This window comes from Catharus ustulatus, chromosome 9 (genome assembly GCF_009819885.2).
Source record: "Catharus ustulatus isolate bCatUst1 chromosome 9, bCatUst1.pri.v2, whole genome shotgun sequence".
NCBI classification, from domain to species: domain Eukaryota; kingdom Metazoa; phylum Chordata; class Aves; order Passeriformes; family Turdidae; genus Catharus; species Catharus ustulatus.
Window position 1 is genome coordinate 32,694,387 of NC_046229.1, and position 17,533 is coordinate 32,711,919.

The following is a 17,533-nucleotide window of genomic DNA, read 5'->3' on the forward strand; positions in this document are numbered from 1 at the left end:
CTCTCCCTCCTCCCGGTGGCACCGGCCGGGCACGCTGCTCCCCTGCCTCCCGGTGGCAGCGGCGAGCAAGGCTGAGGCTGCTCCCTGGCGGCTGCCCCGAGCAGGGCTGAGCCAGTAAACCCCGCGATCCCACGATTCTGTTACTAATTGGCAACTTTGTGAAAGTTGCACATGGATCCTCACTGCGAACGAAAGTGCGACTAATAATCCGGTGCGGCTTATATATGGACAAAGAACTAAATGTTGCCAACACCCAGACCTGCGGCTTATAATCAGTGCAGCTTGTAATCATGAAATTACTGTATATGTGCTACTGTTACAATGAAGATACAGTGAAGCCTTTGTCCAAAACAGTCCTAGAATTGGTAATTAAATGCATTTTACTGAAAAAATAACTTGGTTTCCAAATCCATGTTCTCCCCTGGCCATGGTTTTTATTTATGAAAGCATTTGAGAAAATTTTAGGGGTTTTAGCATGTAGGCTGAGAAAGAAAGTTAAACTCGTATTCTGAGCACATCCTTAAGTGCTTTGGTAAAGTAGCTTTGCTGAATGTGCTGTTGCCATTGTTCTTGTTGGCTCTGGCTAATTAAACAGTTCCTGTAAAGTCAGAATTTGTTAATTAAGAATTTACACTTAGTATGTGTTGGCCAACGCAGTCTGGTATTCACCTCTTTTTCATTTAAGCTAATAGCCTCAAGTTCAGAGAGTCTGAAACTAAATAAGAGCAGCTTTTAGGTATTCACAGATGAGTCACATTAAGGTACTTAAAAAGTGAAATTATGCTTGTAAAGTGCTGTGAAAAGTTTTGATTGTTTATTTGGTCCACTACACTCATCTTTAAGTGTTTTCCTGGGCATGCAGTAAGAAACAGTGATGAAATGGCAGAAGGTTAAGTCTTGGTGTTTAGCTGTTGCTGTTGAGACAAATGGATTTACATACAGAGTTAGTACAAGACTAATACATAAGAAGTCTTAATAAAATTTTTAGGAAGTATTTTAAAGGGATATTTTATGTATGCTTAGGAATAAAATCGAATGGACCTGAAGTTAAATTTCCTTGCCCTTAAGTTTGCTTGCTTTTTTGTGTTTTTGTTTTTTTTTTCTTTTTAATAAGCTGCTGTTAAAGATGGACAGAATAAAAGAGTGTTTGGTTTGATTGTTTTAACCCCACATGAAGTTCACAGATGACTCCAAAAGATCTGCTGGCTGAACAGCTTTTTTTTTTTTTTTTAAAGATTTATTATCTTTAGGTTCACAAAGGAGAAGGATGTAAATATTCCTTATCTGCAAAACACTGATGTTTAGAAGTGAAATAAAATTGAGTTTATGCTAACAGGGTGAAAAGTGTAATTAAAGACTGTACAAATAGGCTAAAGAAATCATGGAACTGGGCAGCAGCAATACCCTTCTGAGAGCCTTGTGGTAAGAATGTTTATGGATGTCTGAACATACCGTGGACTAATAAAGTACTGTCAACATATGTATGTGGTGTTACTGTAAATATTCTGATTAAATGTTTAGGAACGCTCCAATTACCTTCTGGAATGAGGAGGCAAACTAGGAAAATGTCAACCTTTTCTCCTTTTTCCTTTATTCTCTTCAAGGATAACAGATTATCAAGAAGGATGTTCAGGGAAAGCACATTTGAGGCTTTGCTATTGCAGGTTACTCAGTTTTGCTGTAGTATCAAGGGGACTTCAGCACGCTTGCAGTGTGAATGTGCAAGTATCTCAGTATGCTAAATGGCTTTTTAATACACTCACCTCTCCTAAGTACAAAGTATTTATGGTTTTCACAAGTATATTAAATTTTGTTAGAATTGAGCCAAGAAATAAATTTTCCATTTATTATGCCCCCAGACAGAGCAGTTGTCAGAGCTTAACTTTCCTTCTCTCTGCTGGCAGTGGCAGTAAATGTAAAGTCTTTATTTTAAAGATGAGTCTGTAAACTGCTGCGTTAGCATCACAATGATTATGGAGAAAATTGCTTTACCACTGTCAGAGGCCTTCAGAGAATGCTGTGGCAGTCTTTCATATTTGAGAGAAAGAACAGGAAAATCCAAGCAATTTGCTACAAAGAGATGTCTCTCTGAAACCTGGGTATCAGAAAGCTGGTTCTCCCTGCTCCATGATTCCCAGCTCTGGAAACATGAGTAGGCTCTAAGGTTTGGGGGCTTAGTGTGGGTTTTTGTCATCGGCTCAGACTTCAAATTCTTCTAGATTAGTTTACCATTTCTCTGAAAGATCTCAAAGTGACATTTAAAAGCTGACACTGTATCTAAAGGCTCCATGATCTACAGAGAGGGAAGTAAACAATTCATGGTTTTGGCTGCAGAAGCCTTGATCAACTCAACTATTGAATCATAATCCACGGTTCAAAAACTGGATCTTACCTTTGGTGTCCATTATATTCTTTTCATTGCTTACTCCTTTTTCCATAGCTCCTAAGTAATGAACAAGATGGGAAGAGATATCTCTTAGCATCCAAACAGTATGATAAGTCTGTTTCAAGATTGCATTTTTGTTTGTGGTCACCCTTTCAGTAACATGACCTGAAATCCTTTCTTCAAAAGTGAGTTTAAAAGAAAAAAATACATTGAGTTTTTCATGTATTCACTGAACTGTTTAATTGTTCTGTTCGCCTTTTTTCTTTGGACTATAGTTACTTGTCCATATAAATTCTCAGATCCAGACTTTAACAAGGTACCTTTCAGTTCTGTAACCACCACAAGCTGCTTTTTTTTTTTTTTTTTTTTTTTTTTTTTTTAAGGCTTGTTCTGGCTAGGATTAGATGAACCATTTTATTGTGACCAGCCATGCTTCTGTATCTCGGAGGTAAAGATAAATTAATGAAATGGAAGTGGCTTTATGCTTTAAAGGATTATGTTTGAGTGCAGTAGATGCTGCTCCTTGAGAAATGAGGAAGGCTGGATTTTTCTTACAGCCTGTTAAGTAAACCATTTTTAAATGAACTCTTATTTACAATTGGCAGCTCAAAACTGTGGATGAATTTCTCTTATTTGAGCTGTTCCCAAAAGTAGAAGGGAGAGAGAAATACTTGGATAAGGAGACTTAAATTAAAGAATTACTGAGGAAACTTGAAGTATAATTCCCTGAACCTACTTGAAGTTTGTGCTTCTCCTGTGGTTCTCTTACCTTCCTTCATATGAAGTTCTAGTCTGTAGATCAGACATTTGGCCTGAAATGGTATTTTTGTGTAATTAGAGCTGAGTGAAATACAGAGACTTTCCCTTACTTTCCTGTCTTTCTCTGAAGTGCTGAACTGATACATTTCCTTGTACGTGATTGTGGTCTAAGTCCCTTGAGCAGAAGCTAAATGTGACTTGTACCCAGCAAAAAGGGTTATGCAGGGGTCGGTTGATCTCTGAATTTGGAGTTCAGGGACAGTCTGCCCTGGAACGCAGCCCTCCAAGTCCCCAGGATGGGCTGCTGGTAGCAAGAAGGACTGACACCAGAAAAGAGTTGACTTGCTTTTTATCTCTATTCTTCACCTGAAAAGTAAACCTTCTGGTGACCATAGTGATGCCGCAGAGAGAATTTTTTCTTTCATCATCATAAGAGCTAAAACTTAAATAATTTGAAATTGGGGGGTTAATGAATGGAAGTGGCACAGCTGCCAGGGGGACCTAATTTTTTTCCTACTAATTTCAAATTATTTGATAGTAGGAAGATCTTTTCCCCATTAAACTCTGTTAGTACTTGAAACCTGTCTTCATCTGCAGACAATTAGATGAGAATTTTTAGTTGAATTTCAACTTCATGAATTTTCATAAATGCTGTGTTAAAAGTATTGAGTTGTCTTTTGATGAAGTTGGGAATTGGAAACGTTTCAAATAATAATTGTTCTTCAGGTTTTTAATTTTTCTTTCAGTGTCTTGAAGGATCTATATGCAGTTTATGCCAGGATTTTCCATGTCTTGCCATGTAGCAGTCACTGCCTGCAGCAGGGAGTAATCCAGTTTTGGAGTAGGCTTCTCAAATGGGTGGTACAAGTTCCATCCTCAGAGTTATTCAAGAATAGGCTGGAGAAAAAGCCCTGAGCAACTTGGTCTGATCAGAGCTGCCCCTGCTCTGACCAGAATATTGGACTAGAGACCTCAACATCTTGGGGATTGTACTTGTGATAAAGGTACATAATCAGAGCGTTAGAAATTTTACATTTTGCACTCACTTTCTACTGAGCATCTTCCTCTGGCCTTAGGTTTCAAGGAGTTTAAGAAGGAGTTCTGTATATGGCTTTAACATGTGTTAACATGCAGAGGGTATTCCATTGCCTACAAACTTTATGATCACTGCTTACAATTTCACAGGATTGTATTTATTAGATTTAAGACTGCTTTTCTTTTGAAGAGAAGTTTTGTGAAAGTGCGGGAACTCACAATGGATGCTGTCGTGTCAGAAATGTACCTTGAGAGGTCTGTATTCAGGTAGGAAGATGGTACTGATGCCTTTTTCAACCCAGAAATGAAACAACACATTCATTCAAGATAATATTAATACAGGAGGTAATATAAAAGTGGATCTTTATTTTGAGGCCTTCAGGGGCAGTCCACAAAAGCCTGCCCAGGGTGAATACAGTTTTTGTAAGTTTAACAAATTAGCATAATTGACAAAAAAAAAAATTAGGAGGACATGTGGTGATGCAATCCCCCCCCAGGTTGACCCCCTTCTCTGGACCCCTACCACCTTGGAGCTAGCTGCACTTTGTGAAAAAGTATCTTGAAGAGTTGTTCTCAACCTTGGTAGTCAGGAAGAACCAAGATAGTATAGGGGCCCTGGAATTTGTTTTGTCTTTCTGCCTATGGAAAGAGCATAGAAAATTACTAGGGAAACTAGCTGCTAATGCAATAGGCTCCAGAGCTACAAATATATATGTGCAAAGAATACAGAGAAAAAAAGCATATAGAAAAAAGCAAAACCAAAAATGGCATCATTACCATACAGAAGTTGCCTTGCAACAACTTCATTATATCCACCCCTCTTGATTGCTCGAGATGAAAATCCTTTCAGTGAGGGTGGAGGTAGCTGCCCTTCCATTCCTTGTGATGTTAATGTGATAATGGGGTCATCAGGCAGCAGTGGTGTGTCTTGGCCTCAAGAATTGTGCAGGCAAACCACAAAAGCTGTGGTTCCAGCATCTTACGCACACAATTTGGATTCCAATGATGTTTGTAAAAGTCAAAGATGGATTTCATTTAATCCTCCCCAGTTTTATAGCTTTCATTCAGTTTCTGCTTAAAGACACAAACCTGTTATTAATAGAAGATGGATTTCCGTATCTTATTATAGCATTTTAATTTTCTAGCCATATTTGTTGTAAATGCCTGAATTTTATAAGAGCTAATGATCTCAAAAGCATTAGCTTGCTTTTGGAATTTTTTTGTTTGTTTCTGGCCTGCTAGAGATGTTAGCCTGTAAAATGGTAGGTAGTTGAAACAATATAATAAGGTATTGTTGTAAAGCATGCAAAGATGTGTGGTGTGGGCTTAAACAATTCTGAGAATAAACCTTACAAGCAGCTCAGCCTGGAGAAGAGGCTTGAGCTCATGATTATTAATGTATAATTGTTTTCATTAATAAATACAGTTTCCAAGTCATGTTTGGGATTTATGTGCTGTATAGTTGTTTCATAGAATATGGTAATAAATAATGTAGAAGAAGCTATGAAGGGATGCTTATGTTTTCACGGGATTATATACAAGTATGTGCATACATTTGCACAAGTGAAGTCAGAACAACTTCTCTGTGAGACTGTGGAGTTAAGGATATAGATAAACCATTCTTTAGAAAAAGTAAAGAAGGATAGCATTCAAAATAATCATGAAATAAGATTCAAAATGCCATCAAAACAAATCTCATGGAACAGTTTTGTCAGCTGGATGAAAAATGCTTCAAATGATGCTTTAACCTTGTTCTGTCATTACCACACAGTGGTATCACTGCAGTTAATTGCCCAAGCCCGTCCTCTGGCTGCTTAGGAAAGGCTCATCTGTTGTGTATGGACTTCATAGTTAGGAAGGCTGGTGCCCTGACTCATGGTGCCTGTTTGAGCTGAGTTGTCTAAAGAGTTTACTGTTTCCAGCTGTCCCTCCTGATTCTCTGCAGGGTGTCTGGCAGAAGGACTGATGGCAGTGTCAGGAAAATGCAGACTTGAGTTACTGGAGTGCTAGGTTTGGGGTGGTGATTTGTCCTGTTAAATGGGACCACTGGCAGCATAGTCAGCTAGAGACAAACATCCTCAGCTGCTGCTGCCAAATCATGGAGGAAGCATGAACTGGGCTCTCCAGACAGATGGCACTGCTTTAAGTCCCAGAATTGGAGATCTCTCAGATCTATTTGTTCCCCTGCCTCATCAGCTGTGTCAACTGTTGCTGTGCTCAGATTTGAAGAAACAAAGTCCTTGTTGGTGTAGTAACCAAAGGGTGTCTTGGAAACTGGCTTTTGAATGGTTTTATATCTAGAAGGCACTTCAGTACCCACCACAGCTGAGTTCCTTCCTATTTAATGGCATAATTCTGATAAGATGGTGCTCTTGTTCAGACCACCTTACAGATTGTCGTGGAGCAGGGTTTCCTCTCTAAAACCCCAGCTTGGGTAGAGGCTATGTTCTGTTCCACCTGAACATGAAGAACTTCTTTCCTGTGCAGTGACAGTGCACTGGGACAGATTGCCCAGAGACAGTGTGGAGTCTCCCTTACTGAGGTACTCCAGAACCACCTGGATGCAAACCTGTGCCATGTGCTCTGGGGTGATCCTGCTGGAGCAGAGAGGTGGGACCCAATGACCCACTGTGGTGGCCTCCAGCTTTATCCATTCAGTAATTTTGTACTGGAAACATTTCCTAAACTTGAAGGCAGATGTGAATGTTTGGATAGTTGTAACCTCTTTCACTTTAGTACTTGAAAATGTTGACTCTGTGCTGTGGCTGCTGTCAGAGTTGTTCATAACCCACTGTGTATCAGCCCAGCTGGGTGAAATGGTACCTGCTGGGTTTCAAATGTAGGTATAGGTTACCCAAAATACTGCAGTAGGCTGACTGATCATTTGGCTTGAATTTTAGATAGTGTCATAAGGAACACTCTGCATTTAACTGTTGGCATTTTAAAATAATTTTTTCCTGCTCCAGGGAATTATTTAAAATTGTGTTTGTGTAAAAACTGAATCTAATCCTCATTAAGTTGCACGATAGTCGTTTGCAGTAGCTTTGGCTCATTGTACTTCTGTGGATCTGGCATAGAAACCCTGGGATTGTCATCATCTTCTCTTCAGCATGCAGAAGAGCATCACCCAGCAATAACGTAGCTTTTTATCAATACGCTGTATATTTGGTTGCTAGCAGAATTCAGCAGTTCCCTATAGGTTTTTCTCATCATTAGTGCTAATTAAGCCAAGTTCCCCTGAATACCTGTATGGAAAAAACCCTTATGCAGCAGAAGAGGAAGTCTCTAGCTATAGTCTTACAGCCAAGACTGGGACTCTGTTATGGCTTTCTGGGATATTTTGGGTTGTATTTAGAGGAGATTTTAGGTTCATGGTAACTTCTTTGCAAAGTAGAGGGGAGCATGGTTCTGAAGACTGAGCTATTGCAAGAAGCCCAGTTAATCTCAGCATAGTATATGCTCTCATTGGGTTTGAAAAAGGAACTACTCCATTTTATCTAGAGATGACAGAGCATGAAAGTAGCTCTGTTTGCTTTGATTTCTGAGCTGTGAGATGGATCTAAGCCCACCAAATCTCCTCAATTCATGTTTAATAGTCTCCTTTAAATAAGCTCTTTATGGAACAGAAGTATTATGAGGTGGTCTCTGTTAGAACTGATGACATTTCATTACACTTAAAAGGATTTTTACAAGCAAGAAGTGGGCCTGGAACTAGATCTAATTGCTTTGTTAGTGTGGTACCTTTTTATGCCTTTCTTCAAACAGTAGAACGGCTCTCCAGGCTACTGTGCCTGTAAGAGAGATCCTGAAAGTATGACTGAAACATAGCTGGTGCAGTGATGTCTTTCCAAGGCAACCTGGAGCTAAGGACTGTCCTTCCCTGTGATGGGGTAATGCCACACCCTTCCCAGTCTGTTCCTCAGATGATGGGGAGAAGTTAATTAACACACAAAGCTGAATTTCTAGTCTCTTTTTGTGCTTCAAATAGAGGTTTGGTTCGGGATAGCGAATTCTCATCGGGTGTTTGGAGCCTGGAGGTGGAGAGGTGATGGGAAGGATACCCTAGCTATACTCAGTAACTGCTGGTGCCACTGGACCTGGGATATTCCAAACAACTGCAAAGAATGGGATCAGCCTGAAATAGCTTGGGGTCCTCTGTCCCACGGTTTTTATTAGACATCCATTAGACTTGAGTCTGATCTACTGAGACTAGCTGAGATGACTTCACCTTGATGAGATGACAAATCTGGCAAATTTCTGGTGATCTGAATGTCACATCTAATGTAAGGTGATGTGGTTCTTAGGGATAAAAGTGTTTGCTCTCTTAGAGAATGATTTTGAGTGGTAATCTCATTTATGCATTTAACTTACTTATCCAAATAACAGTTTACAGAGAATTGAGGTTTAAGTGGTCTTTTCTGACTAGAGGTTGTAACAACTTCTCTGGGATCATGACATGCTTGCTCAGTTTACATTTTAGAAAACATTTGACAGTCTGGGAGTTTGAATCAAGAAATATGTTCTGCGGTGGTGGTCCGTCCTTGTCCCTATAGCACAGGTGAAGGACTCGGAAATAAAAGCCGTGACCTTACTTAGGTGGTGCTCTGGAATAAGGAGTAACTAATGGAATTGCTGCCTTACTAAAGACAAAAATCTCAGTGGCTTTTTGTTTCAGCCACTCACAGCTTTAGCAAAACGGGCTTTTGCTACTGAAACTTTGTATACTTTGTTTCAGTAGCTTTTGTTTTTATGTGTGACAAAAATTAGGCTTTGAGCTGATAGAACACAAAATCTGAGTCCTTTACTGCAGCTTTCTGTGCCTGAACATAGCTTCGTTTTTAAAAATCGCTAATGCATACTTAGTGACACTAATTACTTTGCTTAATTACTTAAAATATCAGTCTGTTGTAAAAAGTCTCTCAGGTGTGTGATATTAATACCAATTTCTGTATTGGTCCCAGGTGCTTAATAGTCTGCACTGGTGCCCATGGTGTTGGATTGTAATCGAAGTTTCTAATCTTTGGCTTTGATACCTCAAAATGAGCATTAGAAAGAGATAGCCAGGCTTTTGGGATTGTTAAAAGCGTCAGGCTACCCCTTGGAGGCCATGGATTGGAAGCACAGAGTAAGAAAGACTTTAAGGAGATTTAAGTGAATGACAAAAGCTGCTGCTGGCATGTCTCATTCTTTTCACCAATTAGGTCCTGACAGTATATCCATGTTGTCATTAAACATGGGACTCCACGGCAAGGTAAGAGTTGATGTTAGAGATGCAGAAATAGAAACAGCACTAGCCTTGGGAGAAACAGAATTTGAAGTCTTTGGCATATCCAGAGAGGCAAATAATGTCTCTGTGTGTGTGTCTGTATATATCTATCTAGATATATGCAGTTCCATTAATCATCTACTTTTTAGAAATGGCAACTATTACAGTCACAGATCTTGGTAGCAAGTCAGGGTGGAGGAATTTTGATTACAGCAATTGTAGACTGTGTGTGGAAAGGAGAGAGGAGCTGTTAGCTGAACACCTTTAGCTGTGACTGGTGGTGCAATTAAAGGCAAATGCACTTAGAGGCAGCCCCGGCTTTTCCTGTTTTCTCCCTGTGGATACAGTACATACCTGTTAATAGCTGGTATGAACCAGTTGTACGTGGCTTACTGTGTCAAGTTCACACTACTGCTGGTTGCTTCTGTAGGAGTTACACTTGAAACGTGTGTGTGGTTCTTAAAAGTATAACTGGGAGGGAGGAAACCCTCATCTGTCCCAAGTCAAATCTTCTAGCAAGTACCTCCTAGTTGTAGTGTGGCTTGTTGAATACTAGTCTTGCTGTTGCTTTGTGTATAACCCTTATGGTGAGGCAGCTGCTCCATTCCTTTAATCAATTTAGTTGCCCATCTGTATGCATTTCCTGTGCATCCTCCGGGGATGTGAAGAACAACTGCACACACCAGCAGGATGCAAATGTAGTAAGGCTTTACACAATGGCAAAGCTGCTAAATACCCCTTCTTTACTCTTTCCCTGCTGCTCTATCCTCAACACCAAAGCAGGCTTCCAGGCATGTTTCAGAAGCAATTTATTTCATAATTCTATTTGTTGGCTATGAGTGTCATAGCTAACATATCTCCAAGGTCATAGGCTTTACTGTTAAAATAAAACAATTGATTTATAATCTCACAGATTGGGAATTAAGATAAGCAGTGGAGAAGCCAGAACCCTTGAGTATGTGCTTACCTTCTAGCAGCTCTTAGTGGTATTTCCATAAGATGTAGGTTGTCAGCTTCTTAGGAGAAGGAAAACAGTGATTTTGGAATGAGATGTCTCTCTTCTATTTTCCCCAGAACAAAACCATCAGATCCTTTCAATGTGATTTATGTAAGTAATTCTGTGGCGTGTTTATAAAGGTCTTTCAAATATCCAGCTGTCCCCAAAAGATTCCTTAAAGAAATTTTGTTAGTCTTTGTTGGTCAGAAATGTGGAATTTAAAAATGGGCTAAAAAAAAAAGAGCAACTCGTAACTGTTTTAACAAGTACATCTTTGAGGAGCAAGGACCACTGCTGGTCCAAAAGGTAATTTCACTGGGGGTTTTAATTATTTCCTATTACTCTATTGCATGTTGTTATTGTGCTAATGAGGAATTTACTTGGACTATGAAAATGTGTCACCTGTAAAGCAGAATGTTGTCTTTCTGAGCTGGCTCTGTTGAGTCTTTTGACAAGACCAAACAAAACTTAAATTCTCTGGTGAATTTTCATATAGGTAAGTTTGTGTATGAGCAAGTGCTTACCTTGACACAAAGACTTCAAGCAGCAAGTGACAGGAATACCCACCAGCTAGTTAAATAAAGCTTGCATAATACTAAGTATATTTAAAAGACTTGCAAGAAAAAGCATAAAAATAATGGTTGCTATGCAAGTAGGCTGTTTGTCCTAATACTGATTAGTCAAGGCATAAGCAGAGCTTTGCAATATTAGGAACAGTTTTATATGGTATATAATCCGCTTGATTAGATATTTCAGATAGATTCTATTTTTATTTGTAAATCACTGACGAAAAGCTGACTGGCAGAAAGTGAGAACACTGGCTGTCCCAGGAGTGAGCACGTGATGGGAGGCCAGGGTGCAGGTGTGTGGTGGTCTGTACTGGTAGTGGTTTATTTCTAACTTCTTTTTCTCCCTGCAGAGTCTTTGATGTTGTTTGAAGGTCAGAGGCCTGACTATTCCATTGCTTAAGGCCTTTTATTTTTTTTAATGATATGTTAACTTTTATGGGCATATTGAAATACTCATTTGTTATGTCTAACAGCATGCGTCTATTAAAAAAAAAAAATTGAATTAATGCTAGAGAAGCAAACTCAACCCAAATGAGAGAGGTTCTATTCTGTTCTAATAACTTGGCTTTTTTACCAGACATTGTAATGCATTCTTTTTTTTCTTCAGCAGAAGGCTGAGGGTTTAAATTGAACCCAGGCCGATGAAGCACTGCTATCAGTTTAGTTGTGCTTTACCTGAATCCACAGGGCAGTGATTAGGAGCAGAGACAGCAGTTCAATTAAGATTGTGGTACAAGTAAATCTGTTGTATTTTTATAGAGGCTTTGATTATAAAATTCTTTCACAGAATAGGTTGAGCTGACAAAACAAGACAGGCCTGAATGGTGTTTTCATCCTGTGTGTATAAAAAAGGATTTAGACTAGTGTAGATCCAGGGAGTGGGGAGAGCAGCCTGGATGCCTAGATGACTTCTTTCCCTTTCCCATTTTATTGAAATAGATACCTCTATACTCGTTTAATCCCCCAGCCGTAAGCGTGTTCCTCCCTGCATTTTGGAGGCTCATGATTTTGCAGGTTGCACCTGACTAGCTTCTCTAGCAATCAGTTGTGAGTAGGGCCACTGCCTGGGAGAAGTCTGGGTGCCCGAGTTAAAGGGCCAAGTTTCAAACTGTTTCACTGAAATATTTTATAGCAACAGACTGCATATCAAGAATCTTTTTCTCTCCCTAGTTTAAAAATAACTTGATGTTATCTCCTTTACAAGTACTTGAAAATTCTGTTGGTGTTTAAATTTATCTTCCCTTGGAAACATTGCATTGCCTTCAACTTCTCAGCAGTGTTGAGGAGTGGCAAGCTCTTGCTGTTACAGCTATGAGGGTAGCCCTTCCTCTTCTTGTAATTGGTTTAATGCTTTCTAATTGTAGAAAGGTACCTTAAATACCCCTGCTCTCAGGATTTTGAATGTGAAATCAGTGTAAGCTCAGTTTTCCCTGCTACCAATAAGAACTTCCTTCGTGGTTCATAAACACTCTGGATTCTTAAGGCTGGGAGGTGGGGAGGCGGGAGTGATAGAGACAGCAGGGTCTGAACTGAAATGAATTAGTGAGTGGAAGAACTCCAAAAGAGACCTCTCTAAACAGTAAATTGATTGCTTAGTCAGAAGACTTAGGGAAAGCTGGTTACTGATGATAGAAACCTTGTGAATGAAGGCAAATACTGCCACCACACCCTTTCTAGGGAGGCGTCTCATTGAGATTGATGCCCTCAAAGGAGACAGGTGTACATGCACCTGCCCTGCCAGCAGTGCCATGGGCTGCAGGAAAGCAAAAACTCTTCGGAAGTAGGATTACTTCCCTTGCTGCTGGATGTCTAGCAGATTTCTCTCAAGTCCCCTTCCAAGCTGTGAAGGTAGGAATAACATTAACCATTTGTAACCTGCTGCATGCCTTTCTCTTAGATGTATTTCACGTATAACCTCAGACTTTTCTCATTTGCAGCTTAACTTTGTTATAAGTTGACTGCTTTTACTTCCAGCTTCATTGATATTTATTCCAAACTTGCCCTGCAGGTCAAGAAAGAAGATGCCTCTGTTTGCACAAGTAACCCTAAGTGGAAGTCAATAGGGTGTGTTGTTCTTACAGTACTGATGATTCTGATTCAAGCCCCTGTTGTTACCCAGGGAATTTAGAAGGTTTTTTTCACGAGTACTGCTTTGCTTGGCATTAGTACTAAGAATTTCCTGAAGCTGTTGAACACAGGAGGAATCCATGGGCATTCATGCCATGGATTGTTAAGTGCATCTCCAGGACAAGTTGTTGACTTTGGCCTTTGGGTACCATGCAATGTTGAAGATGGTGAGGCTGAACTGGAAAACCTCCACAGCACAGAATGAATATCCTGGCTGTGAGAGGGTGATTGTGCTACTAGAAAAATTGAGAGATATGTGTGTTGATGGGGGGTGAAATAGAGAACAATGCTTAGAGCAGAAACTCCACACTGTTGTGATGTGGGCCAGGGTGTTCTGAACTGTGTATTTGCAAACTGTGAGTTGTGATTTTCAACTCTGCCATACCAGGATGTTTAGGAGGTAAAATATCCTCCTAGTAAGTATGTGGGGTGTAGAGTTCTCAACCTGTGTTTTTGTTTCTCAGTATTGAGTTCGACAGAGACTGTGACTACTTTGCCATTGCTGGAGTGACAAAGAAGATTAAAGTCTACGAGTATGGTACAGTCATTCAGGATGCAGTGGATATTCACTACCCTGAGAATGAAATGACCTGTAATTCCAAAATCAGGTAGGCGTTGATTTGTATTTGAACTCAGAGTGTCTTTTCCACTTGATTGAGACACATCTTGTCTCAAGGTAACCTCTACATAGCATTAGTTACTAATTCCTCAGTGCTCTGTTCTCTTCATTGACCAAATCCTTTCTATTCTTCTGAGAGGTTGCTAGTTCTCAGGAAATGTTCCTCACTGACACCTTCTACCTAGGAATTTTTGTCTACCTGAAGTACTGTTCTGCTGTACTCATAATATAGAGCTCCTGAGAAAGGACCTTCCTGGATTTTTTTTGCTTCTGTGCTATCAGTACTGTCAACTCATTTTTTTTATCCTTTTAGATGTATTAAACCAATGAAATATAGACTACCATGTTAGAACTTCAACTGAAAGAATCCAGCTAAATAACTTAAAAATACCAATTCAAAAATTCTGTTAAAGCTCAGAAGTAAATAATAGAGGCAGTCAAACCCATTCAGTATTATAATACAAGTCTCCAACATCTATTGAAATAATTTTTTATTTGGTACTCTACATTTTAAAAGCAGTAAAGCACCCACGGATGTGCAAGTAATAAATTTATGTAACAGTCCCACTTCTGTGAAAACAAAATGTTGTGCAACAAAATTAAGAATATTTGTGATCTTATTTTAGAGCTACAAGTCACGTTTTGTTTTGTAGTGACACATTTCTAAAGATAGATCAGTCATTCCTATGTTGCCTGTGTTCATTATTCCCAGGAATTGCATAACACTCTTTTATGAAGGGAAAGATGTAAATGCAGCTGACCCTGGGGCTAGATTTCACAATGGGTAAAAGCAGCCTGAGAGTGATTTGTATTGATATGCTGTACTGATTATGGAGCTTGTGTTTGGCTGGACTGGTGAAGTGTTCTGCATTTTTACTTGAGTCATAGCTGAGTTTGCACCATTCAGCTTCATTTTTGTGGAGAGAAGAGCAGAGCAATAGAAGAACCATCTAGCAATCAATTAATACCTTTTGCTTTAATTAGAAGGGGAAAAGCAATGTGTGTTTGCTATTTCTTGAACAACTTGAAATAAATTCCAAACTTGCTATTTCAGTTTTGACAGGAGAGCTACCCGGACACTCCTGCCAGTTGTTAGGAAAGTTGTTAATTCTTTCTTCTCCTACAGATGCCATTGAGGAGAGTCACATTAGTGCCTTCAGTGGTGTTACTCATCTTGGCTCCAGCCAAGATGCTGCTTGCTTTCAAGAATTTTCTCATTCTCAAATTCCATGCATGTATATATTTAATGTATGTACGACAATGCTAAATGCACTGTCCTCCAGCCCTCTGCCTCAGTAGAGGAGGATTGGGTCCTCTTTCATCTTCTTGCCCTAGTTTCTCTCATTCCTTTGAAGAAATAAATAGTGGGTGTTTTTCCCCCATCAGCCTCCTCCAATTATATCAGGCTTCCTTTGGCATGTAGGTGCTTTTTGGTTTTGACAAATAAAGTTGATCTGTCAGTAAAACGCATCCTTGCTATATCCATTAGCTGTGCTGCCAGTCACTGGTGCCGGGGTTCACTGGTGCAGTGTCAAGCAGCATAATAACTTGCTTTTCTGAAGTGGCATAGCTTGAGGGAGAAGTTATAGATAAAGGCTGTAATTTTATTATGGAATATTGCAGTGTGCTGAAAATGTGCCCGTGTTGTAATAGAAAAATCTAAACAAGTAGAGCCTGCTCTTTGTAAAAAGCCTCAGTTTAAAGCAGTTGATCTTAATTTGGGTGAAAATGCAGCTTCCTTAAGAGACTTTACCTGTGAGTGCCCCTTCTGATACCAAAGACAAACATATTTCTGCTCTAGCAAATGGATGGTATTTCTCTTCCTGGCAGAGATGCAGGGGTCTATGTGCAGATGGGATTTGGTGACATGTCTCTCCTGGTTAAATTGATCCTGGTTAACCTTGTTCTGAGTAATGATGCCAGAACATAAATCATGAGCGATGATGTTGGTGACTCAGCTTTCAGAGAAGCAGAGGCTCTGATGGGCTTTTATAAAAGCAGACAGGTGACAGCATTTGTAGGACTTGTGTCTGGCCAAGAGCAAGTCTGGCCCAGAGCAGCTGTGGGAAGGGAAGCCCGTGCCTGGGCTGGTGCCAGCCTGGCCCTGCTCTGCTGTGTGCCAGCTGGGTGCCTGCTGAAAGCTTGAGCTTCATGCCAGCAGTAATTGATTGTAGGCTTTCTTGGAGCAGAGCCCTGGTACCAGCTGTAGGTTAGTCTCTTCCTCTTTTTCCAACCCCCTTTTTTACACCCACCTGCTTCTTAAATGCATTCTTTTTTCATCATCCGCTAAGCCTTCTTATCCCTATTTTTAAGAACGGGGAGGAAGTCGGTGTGTCAGCTTACTGGTAAATGTGCATCACGTCCCCTGGGAACAACAGTGGCATAAGCTTCCAGGAAAAACACAAGATGACACATAAATCCTCATAAAAATCCCATTTACAGATTCATAGCTTCAGTACAAGAAACAAATCCTGGCATTGTGTAGTAGCTATAAACAGCATCCTGTGAGCTAATTATGACTTGCTGTGTCCCTAGCTATGGCAGACACTAATCTGCAGCTCCCCCCGTGTAGGAGATGGGAAAGGACAAAGAGGAATGGCTAGCAGTAAGCCACAGCTCTGCTCTGATTTATTCAAGAGGCAGATTTGTTTTTTTGCCATAGGTCACAAGGGGAGAAAAATAAGGAGATCTAGCATTCAGGTAAAAAATTGGCTTTAGGCGTCATTAATCTACAGTAGGTGATATGAGTGTGGTTAGGTAAACATGTTTTTAAAATCCATGTTTAGTATTCTGCATGCTCACCACTGTGTGTTTGCAACATGTGTACTTCAGTAATAGATGTTGACACAAGCCTCCAAAATCAGCTGCATCTGTTTAGTCAATTGCAGTAAAAGCAAAACATGAGTAGTCTTTCTTTTATAGGAGTCTTAATATTTTTGGTGTCAAGAAATCAAATGGGTGATTGCTGTGTCCTAATAGCACCTCATGGGTGTATTGCTGTCAGCTTTGAAAATGGCAACTACTTCTCGCTATTAAGTTTAAAACTTGTCATATGGTCTTTTTCATTGTGGACTCTTTGGAATTTGGAACTGTATGAGCTGGTTGTGTTGGATGCCTGTATTTCCAGTGCAGAGGGTGTTTGACACTAAACAGGTTATAAGGAAATAAGCGTTCAACTTGCATTAGTTCAAGTTTTTAGAATCGGTGATTCACTTTGCAAGATGAAATTCTTCTCCAGAAGTATTTGTCTTTAACCATACTAGACATTTTCTTTGAATTGATTAGCTAAAAAGGGGTTTTATTTTAAAACATTCATCACAGTAGTGCAATTCCATATGTCTCTGAAGTATTTGTGTTTTATTCATGTGGATGTTCTTTGCAGTAGTAGATCATGCTCTTAAAAACATTTCAGTCCTAAAACTACTAGTCATCAGTTGGCTCATGGTGACAGACTGGATCTGAAGCACTTGGTGCTCAGAAGCAGATCAGACCACAGGAGTTTGTGCCTTATTAAAAGTCAGAGGGGCAGTCGACACCGGGTAGCTTGAGGCTGGATTTGAGACATATCAGCCATAAAAATACTGTCTCATGAAAGAAAGATCAGCATAACTGACAGTGCTAACTGAGCTGGCCCACTTGTGTCTCCACATAAAATGAAGGATGCACATAAATCTTTACAGGATCAGGATGTCTGTGTGGCTGGATCAGATGCTCAGGTTAGGTGGGTTTTTCAGAGTTTGGTGATTAGCTTTCAACTACAGTTTCTCCAGCTTAA

The 17,533-nt window shown here is 39.9% G+C and overlaps 1 protein-coding gene across 1 annotated transcript in view; it reads left to right on the forward strand.

The window, feature by feature from the left end:
* COP1 (COP1 E3 ubiquitin ligase) overlaps positions 1-17,533 on the forward strand; it is a 137,050-nt gene that overhangs the window by 49,472 nt on the left and 70,045 nt on the right. Inside the window, exon 12 of the mRNA XM_033067559.2 lies at positions 13,604-13,747. Within this exon, the coding sequence (XP_032923450.1) occupies positions 13,604-13,747 (144 nt within the window). The remainder of the gene's footprint in view (positions 1-13,603; positions 13,748-17,533) is intronic.